The sequence below is a fragment of the Coregonus lavaretus genome (genome assembly GCF_964263955.1).
Source record: "Coregonus lavaretus genome assembly, chromosome: 14".
NCBI lineage: Eukaryota > Metazoa > Chordata > Actinopteri > Salmoniformes > Salmonidae > Coregonus > Coregonus lavaretus.
Genome location: NC_140001.1, coordinates 1,281,781 through 1,299,930, shown reverse-complemented (window position 1 = coordinate 1,299,930; position 18,150 = coordinate 1,281,781). Strand labels below are relative to the sequence as shown.

The window sequence follows — 18,150 nt, the reverse complement described above, 5'->3', positions numbered from 1 at the left end:
CCATGCCTGTGTGTGTCTATCAGAACAGAGACAACTACATCCGTTCATGCCGACTGCTGCATGACGGGCGGACTCTGATCATAGGGGGCGAGGCCTCCACTCTTTCAATCTGGGACCTAGCCTCACCCACCCCGCGTATCAAGGCGGAGCTAACGTCCTCCGCCCCGGCCTGCTACGCCCTCGCCATCTCCCCCGACGCCAAGGTCTGCTTCTCCTGCTGTAGCGACGGGAACATCGCCGTCTGGGACCTCCACAACCAGACATTGGTCAGGTAGGGTCTGTCCCGGTTTTTCTGGGTCAGTGGTATTGATGGACCTCCACAACCAGACATGGGTCAGGTAGGGTCTGTCCCGGTTTTTCTGGGTCAGTGGTATTGATGGACCTCCACAACCAGACATGGGTCAGGTAGGGTCTGTCCCGGTTTTTCTGGGTCAGTGGTATTGACGGACCTCCACAACCAGACATGGGTCAGGTAGGGTCTGTCCCGGTTTTTCTGGGTCAGTGGTATTGACGGACCTCCACAACCAGACATGGGTCAGGTAGGGTCTGTCCCGGTTTTTCTGGGTCAGTGGTATTGACGGACCTCCACAACCAGACATGGGTCAGGTAGGGTCTGGTGTTGACGGTGCTTCTTGACTTCCATTGATTTGTGATTGTTATATTACTTCCATATTGATTGTGTGTTTTACAGTACTGATGTGTTACATTTACATTTTAGTCATTTAGCAGACGCTCTTATCCAGAACGACTTACAGTTAGTGCATACATTATGTTGCTGTGTGTCATTGTGTGTTTTTTTCTTGTTTTTTTTAGGGTGTAGATCAGCTTTAATATTGCAGAAAGATTGTAACTTCCATCAATGTAATTGTCTGCATCACTTCCAATCCCAAAAAATGTTTTCTCGCTAATATATATATATATACTCCACAAATGTCTTGTTAACAAACTATAGTTTTGGCACATTGGTTAGGACATCTACTTTGTGCATGACACAAGTCATTTTTCCAACAATTGTTTACAGACAGATTATTTCACTTATAATTCACTGTATCACAATTCCAGTGGGTCAGAAGTTTACATACACTAAGTTGACTGTGCCTTTAAACAGCTTGGAAAATTCCAGAAAATGATGTCATGGCTTTAGAAGCTTCTGATAGGCTAATTGACATCATTTGAGTCAATTGGAGGTGTACCTGTGGATGTATTTCAAGGCCTACCTTCAAACTCAGTGCCTCTTTGCTTGACATCATGGGAAAATCGAAAGAAATCAGCCAAGACCTCAGAAAAATAATTGTAGACCTCCACAAGTCTGGTTCATCCTTGGGAGCAATTTCCAAATGCCTGAAGGTACCACGTTCATCTGTACAAACAATAGTATGCAAGTATAAACACCATGGGACCACGCAGACGTCATACCGCTCAGGAAGGAGACACGTTCTGTCTCCTAGAGATGAACGTACTTTGGTGCGAAAAGTACAAATCAATCCCAGAACAACAGCAAAGGACCTTGTGAAGATGCTGGAGGAAACACAAGGTACAAAAGTATCTATATCCACAAAAAAACGAGTCCTATATCGACATAACCTGAAAGACCGCTCAGCAAGGAAGAAGCCACTGCTCCAAAACCTCCAAAAAAAAGCCAGACTATGGTTTGCACATGGGGACAAAGATCGTACTTTTTGAAGAAATGTCCTCTGGTCTGATGAAACAAAAATAGAACTGTTTGGCCATAATGACCATCGTTATGTTTGGAGGAAAAAGGGGGTCACCTGCAAGCCGAAGAACACATTCCCAACCGTGAAGCACGGGGGTGGCAGCATCATGCTGTGGGGGTGCTTTGCTGCAGGAGGGACTGGTGCACTTCACAAAATAGATGGCATCATAAGGAAGGAAAACTATGTGTATATATTGAAGCAACAGCTCAAGACATCAGTCAGGAAGTTTTTTTTAAATGTTTTATATTTCAGATAGATTGTAACTTCCATCAATGTAATTGTCTCCATCACTTCCAATCCCCCATATGTTTTTTCTCTCGCATATATATATATATATATATATATATATATATATATATATATACACACATATACATATATACAGTGGGGGAAAAATATTTAGTCAGCCACCAATTGTGCAAGTTCTCCCACTTAAAAAGATGAGAGAGGCCAGTAATTTTCATCATAGGTACACGTCAACTATGACAGACAAATTGAGGAAAAAAAATCCAGAAAATCACATTGTAGGATTTTTAATGAATTTATTTGCAAATTATGGTGGAAAATAAGCCTCTCTCATCTTTTTAAGTGGGAGAACTTGCACAATTGGTGGCTGACTAAATATTTTTTTCCCCACTGTATGTAATATAGTACATTTATCATAATTTGGTTGTAATCCAGAGAGGTTAGAAAATGTATCTAGATCCTCTATGAGGCTGTGGAGGGATTCAAGTTGTGGATTTAAAAGAAAACATGAATCATCAGCGTACAATGACACCTTTGTTTTTAAGCCCTGGATTTCTAATCCCTTGATATTATTGTTGGATCTGATTTTAATAGCTAACATCTCGACGGCAATAATAAATAGATATGCCGATAGTGGACAACCTTGTTTCACTCCTCTTGACAGTTTAAAACTTTCTGAGAAATAGCCATTATTTATTATTTTACACCTAGGGTTACTATACATGATTTTAACCCAATTTATAAGAGATTGTCCAAAATTGAAATGCTCCAGGCATTTATATATAAACCCCAGTCGTACTTTATCAAATGCCTTTTCGAAGTCTGCTATGAATAGCAGGCCTGGTTTCCCAGATTTTCCATAGTGTTCTATTGTTTCCAATACTTGCCTTATATTATCTCCAATGTATCGCCCATGTAAAAAACCTGTCTGATTAGAATGAATAATGTCCGACAATACCTTTTTAATTCTATGCGCTATACATTTTGCTAGAATTTTTGCATCACAACACTGAAGTGTAAGGGGCCTACAATTTTTTAAATGGACTGGATCTTTATAATTTACACTTGTATCCTGTTTCAGTAATAATGAAATCAGACCTTCTTGAGTGTCTGAAAATCTACCATTTACATAGGAGTGGTTAAAACATGCTAATAACGGTCCTCTGAGTATATCAAAAAAGTTTGGTATACCTCGACTGGTATGCCATCCAACCCTGGAGTTTTCCCAGACTTAAAGTCTTTAATTGCATCCAGAAGTTCCTCCTCTGTAATGTCACCTTCACATGAGTCTTTCTGTATGGCTGTTAATTTTTACATTATCAATAGAAAAACAATTTGCTTCAGTTAGAGGAGATGGAGGCGACTGAAACGAAAACATATGCTTAAAGTACTTTGTTTCCTCCTTCAAAATATAATTTGATGAATCATGGGTGACTCCGTCATTTGTAACCAGTTTCAATAAATTATTTTGGTAGCATTCCTATGTTGAAGATTAAAAAAAGAATTTGGTGCATTTTTCCCCATATTCCATCCAGTTTGCTTTATTTTTTATAATATATTACACAGATCTTTCTTGAATAAGTTTCTCAATTTCTTTTTGTTTTTCCTCTAATTTATTCTGAGCCTCTATGTTACAGTTTTTATTGCTATCTATCTGTTCTGTTAGACCTTCTATTTCCTTTGTTAGTATGGACTCTTTTGACCTAAATTGCTTTTGTTTTCGAGATGAGTACTGAATTGCATGGCCTCTAAAGGCACATTTAAAGGTGTCCCATACAATAAGGGGATTTGCTGTGCCTATGTTATGTTGGAACAAATCAGTAATAAATTCCTCTGTCCTAGTTAAAAACAAGTTATCATCCAATAGGCTTTGATTAAATTTCCAATATCCTCGCCCACGTGGAAATTCAGTAAGAGTAATGTATATGCCAATTTAATGATGGTCCGACCGCATTCTGTCCCCTATCAACACTTTTTTAACTTTTGGTGCCAACGACAATGGCATAAGAAATAAGTCAAGACAACTATATATTTACATTTACATTTTAGTCTTATCCAGAGCGACTTACAGTTAGTGAGTGCATACATTTTCATACATTCGCCAGACACCGTCCATTTGATCGTTCAAAACCACAACACTCAAATCAATCAATTGATAAATCCATCAATCATCCAATTAATGAGTCTCAGAAGCACACTTTGGCTGAATTCAATCAACCCGCATTGCAGTATTTACTCAGTACCATATCTTCAGAGGAACAGGCTTCTCTGCGGTCCAGTATTAGGATTAAATGTCAGGAATTGTGAAAAACTGAGTTTAAATGTATTTGGCTAAGGTGTATGTAAATTTCCGACTTCAACTGTACACCTTAGCCAAAATGTGTTTTACTGTGTGTTGTGTTATTGTGTGTTACTGTGTGTTGTTATTGTGTGTTATTGTGTGTTGTGTTACTGTGTGTTACTGTGTGTTATTGTGTGTTATTATTGTGTGTTACTGTGTGTGTAGGCAGTTCCAGGGCCATACGGACGGGGCTAGCTGTATAGATATCTCTCACGATGGGACCAAGCTGTGGACAGGAGGTCTGGACAACACGGTGCGCTCCTGGGACCTGAGAGAGGGACGCCAGCTACGTCAGCATGACTTCAGCTCACAGGTACACACACACACACTACACACACACACAGTCCCCCTGACTCTCCAACACTTTCACACTCACTACCTGTTTTTAATGTGGGTGTTGTGCGTGTCCTCCCCTCCAGATCTTCTCTCTGGGGTACTGTCCTACAGGGGAGTGGTTAGCTGTAGGGATGGAGAACAGTAACGTCGAGGTTCTACACGTTACCAAGCCAGAAAAATACCAGCTACACCTTCATGAGAGCTGTGTCCTCTCCCTCAGGTTCGCTCACTGTGGTACGTACGGGCTGTCTGGCTGCCTATCTGTCTGGCTGCCTGTCTGGCTGTCTGTCTGGCTGGCTGTCTGGCTGCCTGCCTGTCTGTCTGTCTGGCTGTCTGGCTGGCTGTCTGTCTGTCTGTCTGGCTGTCTGGCTGTCTGGCTGTCTGCCTGTCTGCGTATCTGTCTGCCTGTCTGTCTGTCTGGCTGTCTGCGTATCTGTCTGCCCATTCGTCTGTTTTGTCTCTATTCAAGAGTGTGTTTCTGGCCAGAAACGTATTGTGTTTGACGTATTGCCATAGAAACGTATTGTGTTTGATGTATTGCCATAGAAACGTATTGTATTTGATGAATTGCCATAGAAACGAATTGTGTTTGATGTATTGCCATAGAAACGTATTGTGTTTGACGTATTGCCATAGAAACGTATTGTGTTTGACGTATTGCCATAGAAACGTATTGTGTTTATGTATTGCCATAGAAACGTATTGTATTTGATGTGTTGCCATAGAAACGTATTGTGTTTGATGTATTGCCATAGAAACGTATTGTTTGATGTATTGCCATAGAAACGTATTGTGTTTGACGTATTGCCATAGAAACGTATTGTGTTTGACGTATTGCCATAGAAACGAATTGTGTTTGATGTATTGCCATAGAAACGTATTGTGTTTGACGTATTGCCATAGAAACGTATTGTGCTTGACGTATTGCCATAGAAACGTATTGTGTTTGAAGTATTGCCATAGAAACGTATTGTGTTTGACGTATTGCCATAGAAACGTATTGTGTTTGAATCTGATTCCTGATTGTGATGGTCTTGTCTCATCTCTCTCTGTAGGTAAATGGTTTGTGAGCACCGGGAAAGACAACCTGCTGAATGCATGGAGAACACCTTACGGAGCCAGCATATTCCAGGTGAATAGTTCACACTGGTTGTATGAGGACTGACATCAGTTCTGATACTGGTCGTATGATGACTGATATCAGTTCTGATACCGGTTGTATGATGACTGACATCAGTTTTGATACAAAGGAGTTTCTCTGGCATTTTCTTTTTAACAATCGTGTGGTTTCGCCTCCCTTCCTCTCTCTCCCTCCCGCCTCCTCCTCCTCTCCCTCCCTCCCTCTCCCTCTCTCCCTCCCTCTCCCTCTCCCTCCCTCCCTCCCTCCCTCCCTCCCTCCCTCCCTTCCTCCTTCCCTTCCTCCTCTCTCCCTCCCTCCCTCCCTCCTTCCTCCTCCATCCCCTTCTCTCTCCGTCCACTTCTCTCCCCCCCTCCCCCCCTCCCTCTCTCCATCCCCTTCTCTCTCCGTCCACTTCTCCCCCCCCCCCTCTCTCTCTCTCTCCAGTCCAAGGAGTCATCCTCAGTGCTAAGCTGTGACATCTCTGGGGATGACAAGTACATTGTGACTGGCTCTGGAGACAAGAAGGCCACCGTCTATGAGGTCATCTACTAGACCTTGACCCCTGACATTGACTTGTCACCCTGTCCAAGGGTATTTTGTCTGTCCTCTGATGTAGTTTTGTCTGAAAACGGACAACTTCCTAATATGGATTCCATACACCACCCCAGGACTGATATGGATTCCATACACCACCCCAGGACAGATATGGATTCCGTACACCACCCCAGGACTGATATGGATTCCGTACACCACCCCAGGACAGATATAGATTCCGTACACCACCCCAGGACTGATATAGATTCCGTACACCACCCCAGGACAGATATGGATTCCTGTTTGTGTTGGCAAGACAGCATAAACAGGTCTGGGAGCCAGGCTAGTGTAAATATACACCACATATACATAGTTTTAAAGGATGTGTATAAAAACACAACCTGCTGACTGTTCCTGACCTTTTAACCAATGACCCCTCACCTCTAACCCCTGACCTGGCTGTGGACCAATCAAAATGCCTGAACAGAACCAAACACTGGAGAGCGCTCTTCTTCTGACTGTTTTGTTTTCTGTCGAACCGATGACTTTTCTAACACTTGTTTCCATGAAGCCATCTAGGAGTCCAGATAGAGGGAACATTCTGGAATGATAAAATATGACAAAACGCCAAAATAGAATCCCTAGCGTCACACCAGGAAAATGATATTGTTCCTGATACCTTTCTCAACATCCGAAGAAACTGCTTGTTGTCATCCAATGGCAACGTCCTCTTTAGGTATAATGCGACTCCGTGCAGCCAATGGCAACGTCCTCTTTAGGTATAACGCGACTCCGTGCAGCCAATGGCAACGTCCTCTTTAGGTATAATGGGACTCCGTGCAGCCAATGGCAACGTCCTCTTTAGGTATAATGGGACTCCGTGCAGCCAATGGCAACGTCCTCTTTAGGTATAATGGGACTCCGTGCAGCCAATGGCAACGTCCTCTTTAGGTATAATGGGACTCCGTGCAGCCAATGGCAACGTCCTCTTTAGGTATAATGGGACTCCGTGCAGCCAATGGCAACGTCCTCTTTAGGTATAATGGGACTCCGTGCAGCCAATGGCAACGTCCTCTTTAGGTATAATGCGACTCCGTGCAGCCAATGGCAACGTCCTCTTTAGGTATAATGCGACTCCGTGCAGCCAATGGCAACGTCCTCTTTAGGTATAATGGGACTCCCGTGCAGCCAATGGCAACGTCCTCTTTAGGTATAATGGGACTCCCGTGCAGCCAATGGCAACGTCCTCTTTAGGTATAATGGGACTCCGTGCAGCCAATGGCAACGTCCTCTTTAGGTATAATGGGACTCCGTGCAGCCAATGGCAACGTCCTCTTTAGGTATAATGGGACTCCGTGCAGCCAATGGCAACGTCCTCTTTAGGTATAATGGGACTCCGTGCAGCCAATGGCAACGTCCTCTTTAGGTATAATGCGACTCCGTGCAGCCAATGGCAACGTCCTCTTTAGGTATAATGGGACTCCCGTGCAGCCAATGGCAACGTCCTCTTTAGGTATAATGGGACTCCCGTGCAGCCAATGGCAACGTCCTCTTTAGGTATAATGGGACTCCCGTGCAGCCAATGGCAACGTCCTCTTTAGGTATAATGGGACTCCGTGCAGCCAATGGCAACGTCCTCTTTAGGTATAATGGGACTCCGTGCAGCCAATGGCAACGTCCTCTTTAGGTGTAACGCCAGGAACCGCCTGTGGATTTCACAGCTCTAAAGCACCATCAGAACATCAACTATGCAGATGTCGGCTGATCGAATCGGCCGTAAAATGCCTTTCAAATGAGCGGTTGGACTAATAGTGGCATGTTACCTAAGCCAGGACCATTGAGGCAGCTTGTAAACGTTCGTAAATGCCTCGAAATAACTTGACTGTATTCCCCAGTTCACACTGAAAGACTCTTTAAAGGTGGCTTGGTGTTCAACCACATTCTCAACTCTAAATCAAGAGTTCTGAATGTTAAACACAGTTAGCTGATTAACTTATTGACCTGAGAAATATCCCATAATGTTGCTTCTGCATCTGCCTGATCTGTCAGTCATTAGACAGATAGTACATGGTAATCACTAAGTGTAACATAGAAGTCTTACAATGGAAAGAAACTACCTGTTGTTAGTTAAGCTAATTTCTTTAATACAAAATGCCTTTTGTCCGTTTTTCTAGTCCATGTCTGAATTTATTAAAATGTTCTGTGGTGAAGATGTTTTGTGTGGCTGTTTCTTTCTCTCTGTGGTCTCCACATTCCTCAAGCCTAAATCTACCCCCCTAAGATTAGATAAATCAGGGGTGGCCCCGGAGAGCTACTGGGTGTGCAGGTTTTTGCTTCAGCCCTGCTTTAACAAAAAATAATTGAATCAGGTTTGTTTGATTAGGCCTGGGTCGAAGAAAAAGCTTGCGATGAGCTGTCAAAACCTGCTTTGTCTTTCGCCGCTGCTTTGTCTCAGTACAGCTATATAACTGAAAAAGCGTGTGCGAGCAAGGAGGCCTACAAACCTGACTCAGTTACACCAGCTCTGTCAGGAGGAATGGGCCAAAATTCACCCAACTTATTGTGGGAAGCTTGTGGAAGGCTACCCGAAATGTTTGACCCAAGTTAAACAATTTAAAGGCAATGCAGCCAAGTAATAATTGAGTGTATTTTTATTTATTTTATTTTATTTCACCTTTATTTAACCAGGTAAACCAGTTGAGAACAAGTTCTCATTTACAACTGCGACCTGGCCAAGATAAAGCAAAGCAGTGCGATAAAAACAACAACACAGAGTTACATATGGGGTAAAACAAAACAAAGTCAAAAATACAACAGAAATACATATAATATACAGTGTGCAAATTTAGCAAGTTATGGAGGTAAGGCAATAAAATAGGCTATAGTGCAAAATAATTACAATTTAGTATTAACACTGGAATGATGTGCAAGAGATGATGTGCAAATAGAGATACTGGGGTACAAATGAGCAAAATAAATAACAATATAGGGATGAGGTAGTTGGGCGGGCTAATTTCAGATGGGCTGTGTACAGGTGCAGTGATCGGTAAGGTGCTCTGACAACTGATGCTTAAAGTTAGTGAGGGAGATAAGTGTCTCCAGCTTCAGAGATTTTTGCAATTTGTTCCAGTCATTGGCAGCAGAGAACTGGAAGGAATTGCGGCCAAAGGAGGTGTTGGCTTTGGGGATGACCAGTGAGATATACCCGCTGGAGCGCAGACTACGGGTGGGTGTTGCTATGGTGACCAATGAGCTAAGATAAGGCGGGGATTTGCCTAGCAGTGATTTATAGATGGCCTGGAGCCAGTGGGTTTGGCGACGAATATGTAGTGAGGACCAGCCAACAAGAGCGTACAGGTCACAGTGGTGGGTATTATATGGGGCTTTGGAGACAAAACGGATGGCACTGTGATAGACAACATCCAATTTGCTGAGTAGAGTGTTGGAGGCTATTTTGTAAATGACATTGCCGAAGTCAAGGATCGGTAGGATAGTCCGTTTTATGAGGGCATGTTTGGCAGCATGAGTGAAGGAGGCTTTGTTGCGAAATAGGAAACCGATTCTAGATTTAACTTTGGATTGGAGATTCTTAATGTGAGTCTGGAAGGAGAGTTTACAGTCTAACCAGACACCTAGATATTTGTAGTTGTCCACATACTCTAGGTCAGACCCGTCTAGAGTAGTGATTCTAGTCGGGTGGGCGGGTGCAAGCAGCGTTCGGTTGAAGAGCATGCATTTAGTTTTACTAGTGTTTAAGAGCAGTTGGAGGCTACTGAAGGAGTGTTGTATGGAATTGAAGCTCGTTTGGAGGTTTGTTAACACAATGTCCAATGAAGGGCCAGATGTATACAAAATGGTGTCGTCTGCGTAGAGGTGGATCTGAGAGTCACCAGCAGCAAGAGCGACGTCATTGATATACACAGAGAAAAGAGTTGGCCCAAGAATTGAACCCTGTGGCACCCCCATAGAGACTGCCATAGGTCCAGACAACAGGCCCTCCGATTTGACACATTGAACTCTATCTGAGAAGTAGTTGGTGAACCAGGCGAGGCAGTCATTTGAGAAACCAAGGCTATTTAGTCTGCCAATAAGAATGTGGTGGTTGACAGAGTCGAAAGCCTTGGCCAGGTCAATGAAAACGGCTGCACAGTACTGTCTATTATCGATCGCGGTTATAATATCGTTTAGGACCTTGAGCGTGGCTGAAGTGCACCCATGACCAGCTCGGAAACCGGATTGCATAGCGGAGAAGGTACGGTGGGATTCGAAATGGTCGGTGATCTGTTTGTTGACTTGGCTTTCAAAAACTTTTGAAAGGCAGGGCAGGATGGATATGGGTCTGTAACAGTTTGGATCTAGAGTGTCACCCCCTTTGAAGAGGGGGATGACCGCGGCAGCTTTCCAATCTCTGGGGATCTCAGACGTTACGAAAGAGAGGTTGAACAGGCTAGTAATAGGGTTTGCGACAATTTCGGCGGCTAGTTTTAGAAAGAAAGGGTCCAGATTGTCTAGCCCAGATGATTTGTAGGGGTCCAGATTTTGCAGCTCTTTTAGAACATCAGCTGTCTGGATTTGTGTGAAGGAGAAGCGGGGGGGGCATGGGCAAGTTGCAGCGGAGGGTGCAGAGCTGGTGGCCGGGGTAGTGGTAGCCAGGTGGAAAGCATGGCCAGCCGTAGCAAAATGCTTGTTGAAATTCTCGATTATTGTAGATTTATCGGTGGTGATAGTGTTTCCTAGCCTCAGTGCAGTGGGCAGCTGGGAGGAAGTGCTCTTATTTTCCATGGACTTTACAGTGTCCCAAAACTTTTTGGAGTTAGTGCTACAGGATGCAAATTTCTGTTTGAAAAAGTTAGCCTTTGCTTTCCTAACTTGTTGTGTATATTGGTTCCTAACTTCCCTGAAAAGTTGCATATCGCGGGGGCTATTTGATGCTAATGCAGTACGCCACAGGATGTTTTTGTGCTGGTCAAGGGCAGTCAAGTCTGAGGAGAACCAGGGGCTATATCTGTTCTTAGTTCTGTATTTTTTGAATGGGGCATGTCTATTTAAGATTGAGAGGAAATTACTTTTAAAGAACAACCAGGCATCCTCTACTGACGGAATGAGATCTATATCCATCCAGGATACCTGGGCCAGGTCAATTAGGAAGGCCTGCTCGCTGAAGTGTTTTTGGGAGCGTTTGACAGTGATGAGGGGTGGTCGTTTGACCGCGGACCCGTTACGGACGCAGGCAATAAGGCAGTGATCGCTGAGATCCTGGTTGAAGACAGCGGAGGTGTATTTAGAGGGTAAGTTAGTCAGGATGATATCTATGAGGGTACCCATGTTTACGGATTTAGGGTTGTACCTGGTAGGTTCGTTGATAATTTGTGTGAGATTGAGGGCATCTAGTTTAGATTGTAGGATGGCCGGGGTGTTAAGCATATCCCAATTTAGGTCACCAAGCAGTACGAACTCTGAGGATAGATGGGGGGCAATCAATTCACATATGGTGTCCAGGGCACAGCTGGGGGCTGAGGGGGGTCTGTAGCAAGCGGCAACAGTGGGAGATTTATTTCTGGAAAGGTGGATTTTTAGAAGTAGAAGCTCAAACTGTTTGGGCACAGACCTGGATAGTATGATGGAGCTCTGCAGGCTATCTCTACAGTAGATTGCAACTCCACCCCCTTTGGCAGTTCTATCTAGACGGAAAATGTTATAGTTGGGGATGGACATTTCAGAATTTTTGGTGGCCTTCCTAAGCCAGGATTCAGACACTGCTAGAACATCAGGGTTGGCGGAGTGTGCTAACGCAGTGAATAACTCAAACTTAGGAAGGAGGCTTCTGATATTTATGTGCAGAAAACCAAGACTTTTACGGTTACAGAAGTCAACAAATGATAGCTCCTGGGGAGTAGGAGTGATACTGGGGGCTGCAGGGCCTGGGTTAGCCTCTACATCACCAGAGGAACAGAGGAGGACTAGAATAAGGATACGACTAAAGGCTTTAAGAACTGGTCTTCTAGTGCGTTGGGTACATAGAATAAAGGGGGCAGTTCTTCGGGCGTTGTAGAAAAGATTCAGGGCATTATGTACAGAAAAGGATATGGAAGGATATGAGTACAGTTCAGGTAACCCTAAGCGTTGGGTAACAATGAAAGAGATAGCGTCATTGGAGGCATCGATTGAGCCGGTCTCGGCGTGTATGGGGGGAGGAACAAAGGAACTATATGAGGCAGTTTGAGAGGGACTAGGGGTTCTACATTGAAATTGTATAATAAGAACTAACCCAAACAGCAATAGGCAAGGCATAATTGACATGGGAGAGAGGCATAAAGCAGTCACATGTGTTATTAGAGAGAGCTAAGACACAACTGGAAATAGCGATAACGTTTGGGCTAAGACTAAACAGAATAAACAGGACAGGGTACCGTGTAAAGGAACAGTCCAGCAGGCATCAGCTGTGCAGCTGAGTGATCATAAGGTCCAGTGAACAGCAATATGTGAGTCCGAGAGCAGTTCAAATTGGTGCTTCAGCACAGCTAGCACAGTTGTAGTTTGCGTGTGCTAGCGGGCCGGGGCTGGCAGATGGATCTTCGTGGTCGTCGCAACGGGAAGCCTGTTGAAACCACATCAGACTATTTCGTCGGCAAACCAGTCGTGTTGGATCGGCGGGGCTCAGTGTCAACACTAGGAGGTCCCGTCCGGTTGGCAGAGAGGTAGATAGCCGGGAGATGGGCCTGAGGCTAGCTCAAGGCTAACTGGTGCTAGCTATAGGGCAATGGTAATGGTAATCAGCCAACAACAGGTTGCAGCTAGCTAGCTGGTTGTGATGATCCGGCGCTAGGGTCCAGTGATTCCGGCAGAAAGTATGTATGTAAACTTCTGACCCACTGGGAATGTGATGAAAGAAATTAAAGCTGAAATAAATCATTCTCTCTACTATTATTCTGACATTTCACGTTCTTAAAATAAAGTGGTGATCCTAACTGACCTAAGACAGGGAATTTTTACTAGGATTAAATGTCAGGAATTGTGAAAAACTGAGTTTAAATGTATTTGGCTAAGGTGTATGTAAACTTTTGACTTCAACTGTAGCTTCAGCATGTACATTAGCTAGAAAGATGTCAGCATCAAGTAATTGTCTCTGGCCCCTCCCAGTTAGGGGGAGGAGTGATGAGCTCTACAGCAGTAATTGTCTCTGGCCCCTCCCAGTTAGGGGGAGGAGTGATGAGATCTACAGCAGTAATTGTCTCTGGCCCCTCCCAGTTAGGGGGAGGAGTGATGAGCTCTACAGCAGTAATTGTCTCTGGCCCCTCCCAGTTAGGGGGAGGAGTGATGAGCTCTACAGCAGTAATTGTCTCTGGCCCCTCCCAGTTAGGGGGAGGAGTGATGAGCTCTACAGCAGTAATTGTATCTGGCCCCTCCCAGTTAGGGGGAGGAGTGATGAGCTCTACAGCAGTAATTGTCTCTGGCCCCTCCCAGTTAGGGGGAGGAGTGATGAGCTCTACAGCAGTAATTGTCTCTGGCCCCTCCCAGTTAGGGGGAGGAGTGATGAGCTCTACAGCAGAGTCTCACAACTCAATCGCTGGTTGGAAACTGTTTTCTGCCCCTCCCAAAATATAGAATTTGTAGATAATTGGCCCTCATTCTGGGACTCCCCCACAAACAGGACCAAGCCTGGCCTGCTGAGGAGTGATGGACTCCATCCTAGCTGGAGGGGTGCTACAGGACCAAGCCTGGCCTGCTGAGGAGTGATGGACTCCATCCTAGCTAGAGGGGTGCTACAGGACCAAGCCTGGCCTGCTGAGGAGTGATGGACTCCATCCTAGATGGAGGGGTGTTACAGGACCAAGCCTAGCCTGCTGAGGAGTAACGAACTCCATCCTAGCTAGAGGGGTGCTACAGGACCAAGCCTGGCCTGCTGAGGAGTGACGGACTCCATCCTAGCTGGAGGGGTGCTACAGGACCTGGCCTGCTGAGGAGTGACGGACTCCATCCTAGCTGGAGTGGTGCTACAGGACCAAGCCTGGTCTGCTGAGGAGTGATGGACTCCATCCTAGCTGGAGGGGTGCTACAGGACCAAGCCTGGCCTGCTGAGGAGTGATGGACTCCATCCTAGCTGGAGGGGTGTTACAGGACCAAGCCTGGCCTGCTGAGGAGTGATGGACACCATCCTAGCTGGAGGGGTGTTACAGGACCAGGCCTGCTGAGGAGTGATGGACTCCATCCTAGCTGGAGGGGTGTTACAGGACCAAGCCTGGCCTGCTGAGGAGTGATGGACTCCATCCTAGCTGGAGGGGTGCTACAGGACCAAGCCTGGCCTGCTGAGGAGTGATGGACACCATCCTAGCTGGAGGGGTGCTACAGGACCAAGCCTGGCCTGCTGAGGAGTGATGGACTCCATCCTAGCTGGAGGGGTGTTACAGGACCAAGCCTGGCCTGCTGAGGAGTGATGGACTCCATCCTAGCTGGAGGGGTGCTACAGGACCAAGCCTGGCCTGCTGAGGAGTGATGGACTCCATCCTAGCTGGAGGGGTGCTACAGGACCAAGCCTGGCCTGCTGAGGAGTGATGGACCCATCCTAGCTGGAGGGGTGTTACAGGACCAAGCCTGGCCTGCTGAGGAGTGATGGACTCCATCCTAGCTGGAGGGGTGCTACAGGACCAAGCCTGGCCTGCTGAGGAGTGATGGACCCATCCTAGCTGGAGGGGTGCTCTCATCTTATCTACCAACATAGACAGGGCTCTAACTCCTCTAGCTCCAATGAGACAGGGTGCAGGCCAGGCAGCAGGCTGTTAGCCTCCCCAATGAGACAGGGTGCAGGCCAGGCAGCAGGCTGTTAGCCTCCCCAATGAGACAGGGTGCAGGCCAGGCAGCAGGCTGTTAGCCTCCCCAATGAGACAGGGTGCAGGCCAGGCAGCAGGCTGTTAGCCAGCCCAATGAGACAGGGTGCAGGCCAGGCAGCAGGCTGTTAGCCTCCCCAATGAGACAGGGTGCAGGCCAGGCAGCAGGCTGTTAGCCTCCCCAATGAGACAGGGTGCAGGCCAGGCAGCAGGCTGTTAGCCTCCCCAATGAGACAGGGTGCAGGCCAGGCAGCAGGCTGTTAGCCTCCCCAATGAGACAGGGTGCAGGCCAGGCAGCAGGCTGTTAGCCTCCCCAATGAGACAGGGTGCAGGCCAGGCAGCAGGCTGTTAGCCTCCCCAATGAGACAGGGTGCAGGCCAGGCAGCAGGCTGTTAGCCAGCCCAATGAGACAGGGTGCAGGCCAGGCAGCAGGCTGTTAGCCAGCCCAATGAGACAGGGTGCAGGCCAGGCAGCAGGCTGTTAGCCAGCCTGACAGCTTAGTGGAGTCTGCCACTAGCACAGTCAGGGTAGTCAGCTCAGCTATCCCCATTGAGACCGTGTCTGTGCCTCGATCTAGGTTGAGCAGAACTAAACATGGCGGTGTTCGCCTTAGCAATCTCACTGGAATAAAGACCTCCTCCATTCATGTCATTATTGAAAGAGATTGTGAAATCGCACATCTCAAAATAGGGCTACTTAATGTTAGATCCCTCACTTCCAAGGCATCATAGTCAATGAACTAATCACTGATCATAATCTTGATGTGATTGGCCTGACTGAAACATGGCTTAAGCCTGATGAATTGACTGTGTTAAATGAGGCCTCTCCTCCTGGTTACACTAGTGACCATATCCCCCGTGCATACGGCAAAGGCAGAGGTGTTGTCAACATTTACGACAACAAATTTAAATTTACAAAAAAAGTGACCGCGTTTTCGTCTTTTGAGCTTCTAGACATGAAATGTATGCAGCCTACTCAATCACTTTTTATAGCTACTGTTTACAGGCCTCCTGGGTCGTATACAGCGTTCCCTGAATACCTATCGGACCATGTAGTCATGGCATATAATATTCTAATTTTTGGTGACTTCAATATTCACATGGAAAATTCCACAGACCCACTCCAAAAGGGTTTCGGCGCCCTCATCAACTCAGTGGGTTTTGTCCAACATGTCTCCGGACCTACTCATTGCCACAGTCATACCCTGGATCTAGTTTTGTCCCATCTCGAGGGATGGAGAGAGAGGGAGATACTGTAGGAGGGATGGAGAGAGGGGGAGGAGGTAGGAGGGATGGAGAGAGATGGAGGAGGTAGGAGGAGGGATGGAGAGAGAGGGAGATACTGTAGGAGGAGGGATGGAGAGAGATGGAGGAGGTAGGAGGAGGGATGGAGAGAGAGGGAGATACTGTAGGAGGAGGGATGGAGAGAGAGGGAGGAGGTAGGAGGAGGGATGGAGAGAGAGGGAGGAGGTAGGAGGAGGGATGGAGAGAGAGGGAGGAGGTAGGAGGAGGTATGGAGAGAGAGGGAGGAGGTAGGAGGAGGGATGAGAGAGAGGGAGGAGGTAGGAGGAGGGATGGAGAGAGAGGAGGAGGGATGGAGAGAGAGGGAGGAGGTAGGAGGAGGGATGGAGAGAGAGGGAGGAGGTAGGAGGAGGGATGGAGAGAGAGGGAGATACTGTAGGAGGAGGGATGGAGAGAGAGGAGGAGGTAGGAGGAGGGATGGAGAGAGAGGGAGGAGGTAGGAGGAGGGATGGAGAGAGAGGGGGGAGGTAGGAGGAGGGAGGAGAGAGGGAGGAGGTAGGAGGAGGGATGGAGAGAGAGGGAGGAGGTAGGAGGAGGGATGGAGAGAGATGGAGATACTGTAGGAGGAGGTATGGAGAGAGGGAGGAGGGATGGAGAGAGAGGGAGGAGGTAGGAGGAGGATGGAGAGAAAGGGAGGAGGTAGGAGGAGGGATGGAGAGAGAGGGAGGAGGTAGGAGGAGGGATGGAGAGATATGGAGATACTGTAGGAGGGATGGAGAGAGAGGGAGGAGGTAGGAGGAGGGATGGAGAGAGAGGGAGGAGGTAGGAGGAGGGATGGAGAGAGAGGGAGGAGGTAGGAGGAGGGATGGAGAGAGAGGGAGGAGTAGGAGGGAGATATGGAGAGAGGGGGAGGAGGTAGGAGGAGGGATGGAGAGAGAGGGGGGAGGTGGAGGGATGGAGAGAGAGGGAGGAGGGTAGGTGGAGAGAGAGGAGGAAGGAGGAGGGTGGATGGAGAGAGAGGGAGGTAGGGAGGGGATGGAGAGAGAGGGAGATACTGTAGGAGGAGGGATGGAGAGAGAGGGAGGAAGGTAGGAGGAGGGATGGAGAGAGAGGGAGGAGGTAGGAGGGATGGAGAGAGAGGGAGGAGGTAGGAGGAGGGATGGAGAGAGAGGGAGATACTGTAGGAGGAGGGATGGAGAGAGAGGGAGGAGGTAGGAGGAGGGATGGAGAGAGAGGGAGGAGTAGGAGGAGGGATGGAGGAGAGAGGGAGGAGGTAGGAGGAGGGATGGAGAGAGAGGGAGGAGGTAGGAGGAGGTATGGAGAGAGAGGGAGGAGGTAGGAGGAGGGGATGGAGAGAGAGGGAGGAGGTAGGAGGAGGGATGGAGAGAGAGGGGAGGAGGTAGGAGGAGGGGATGGAGAGAGAGGGAGGAGGTAGGAGGAGGTATGGAGAGAGAGGGAGGAGGTAGGAGGAGGGATGGAGAGAGAGGGAGATACTGTAGGAGGAGGGATGGAGAGAGGGAGGAGGTAGGAGGAGGGATGGAGAGAGAGGAGGAGGTAGGAGGGATGGAGAGAGAGGGAGGAGGTAGGAGGAGGGATGGAGAGAGAGGGAGGAGGTAGGAGGAGGGATGGAGAGAGAGGGAGATACTGTAGGAGGAGGGATGGAGAGAGAGGGAGGAGGTAGGAGGAGGGATGGAGAGAGAGGGAGGAGGTAGGAGGAGGGATGGAGAGAGAGGGAGATACTGTAGGAGGGATGGAGAGAGAGGGAGGAGGTAGGAGGAGGGATGGAGAGAGA

The 18,150-nt window shown here is 47.3% G+C and overlaps 1 protein-coding gene across 1 annotated transcript in view; it reads left to right on the top strand.

The window, feature by feature from the left end:
• The window catches only part of LOC311141338 (transducin-like enhancer protein 4), a gene marked incomplete at both ends in the record, with an annotated part of 114,914 nt that extends 108,604 nt beyond the window's left edge, over positions 1 to 6,310 (top strand). Inside the window, 5 exons of the mRNA XM_084176633.1 lie at positions 24 to 271; positions 4,468 to 4,615; positions 4,722 to 4,872; positions 5,694 to 5,770; positions 6,203 to 6,310. Of these exons, the coding sequence (XP_084032759.1) occupies positions 24 to 271; positions 4,468 to 4,615; positions 4,722 to 4,872; positions 5,694 to 5,770; positions 6,203 to 6,310 (732 nt within the window). The remainder of the gene's footprint in view (positions 1 to 23; positions 272 to 4,467; positions 4,616 to 4,721; positions 4,873 to 5,693; positions 5,771 to 6,202) is intronic.
• Between the last annotated feature and the right edge of the window lie 11,840 nt (positions 6,311 to 18,150).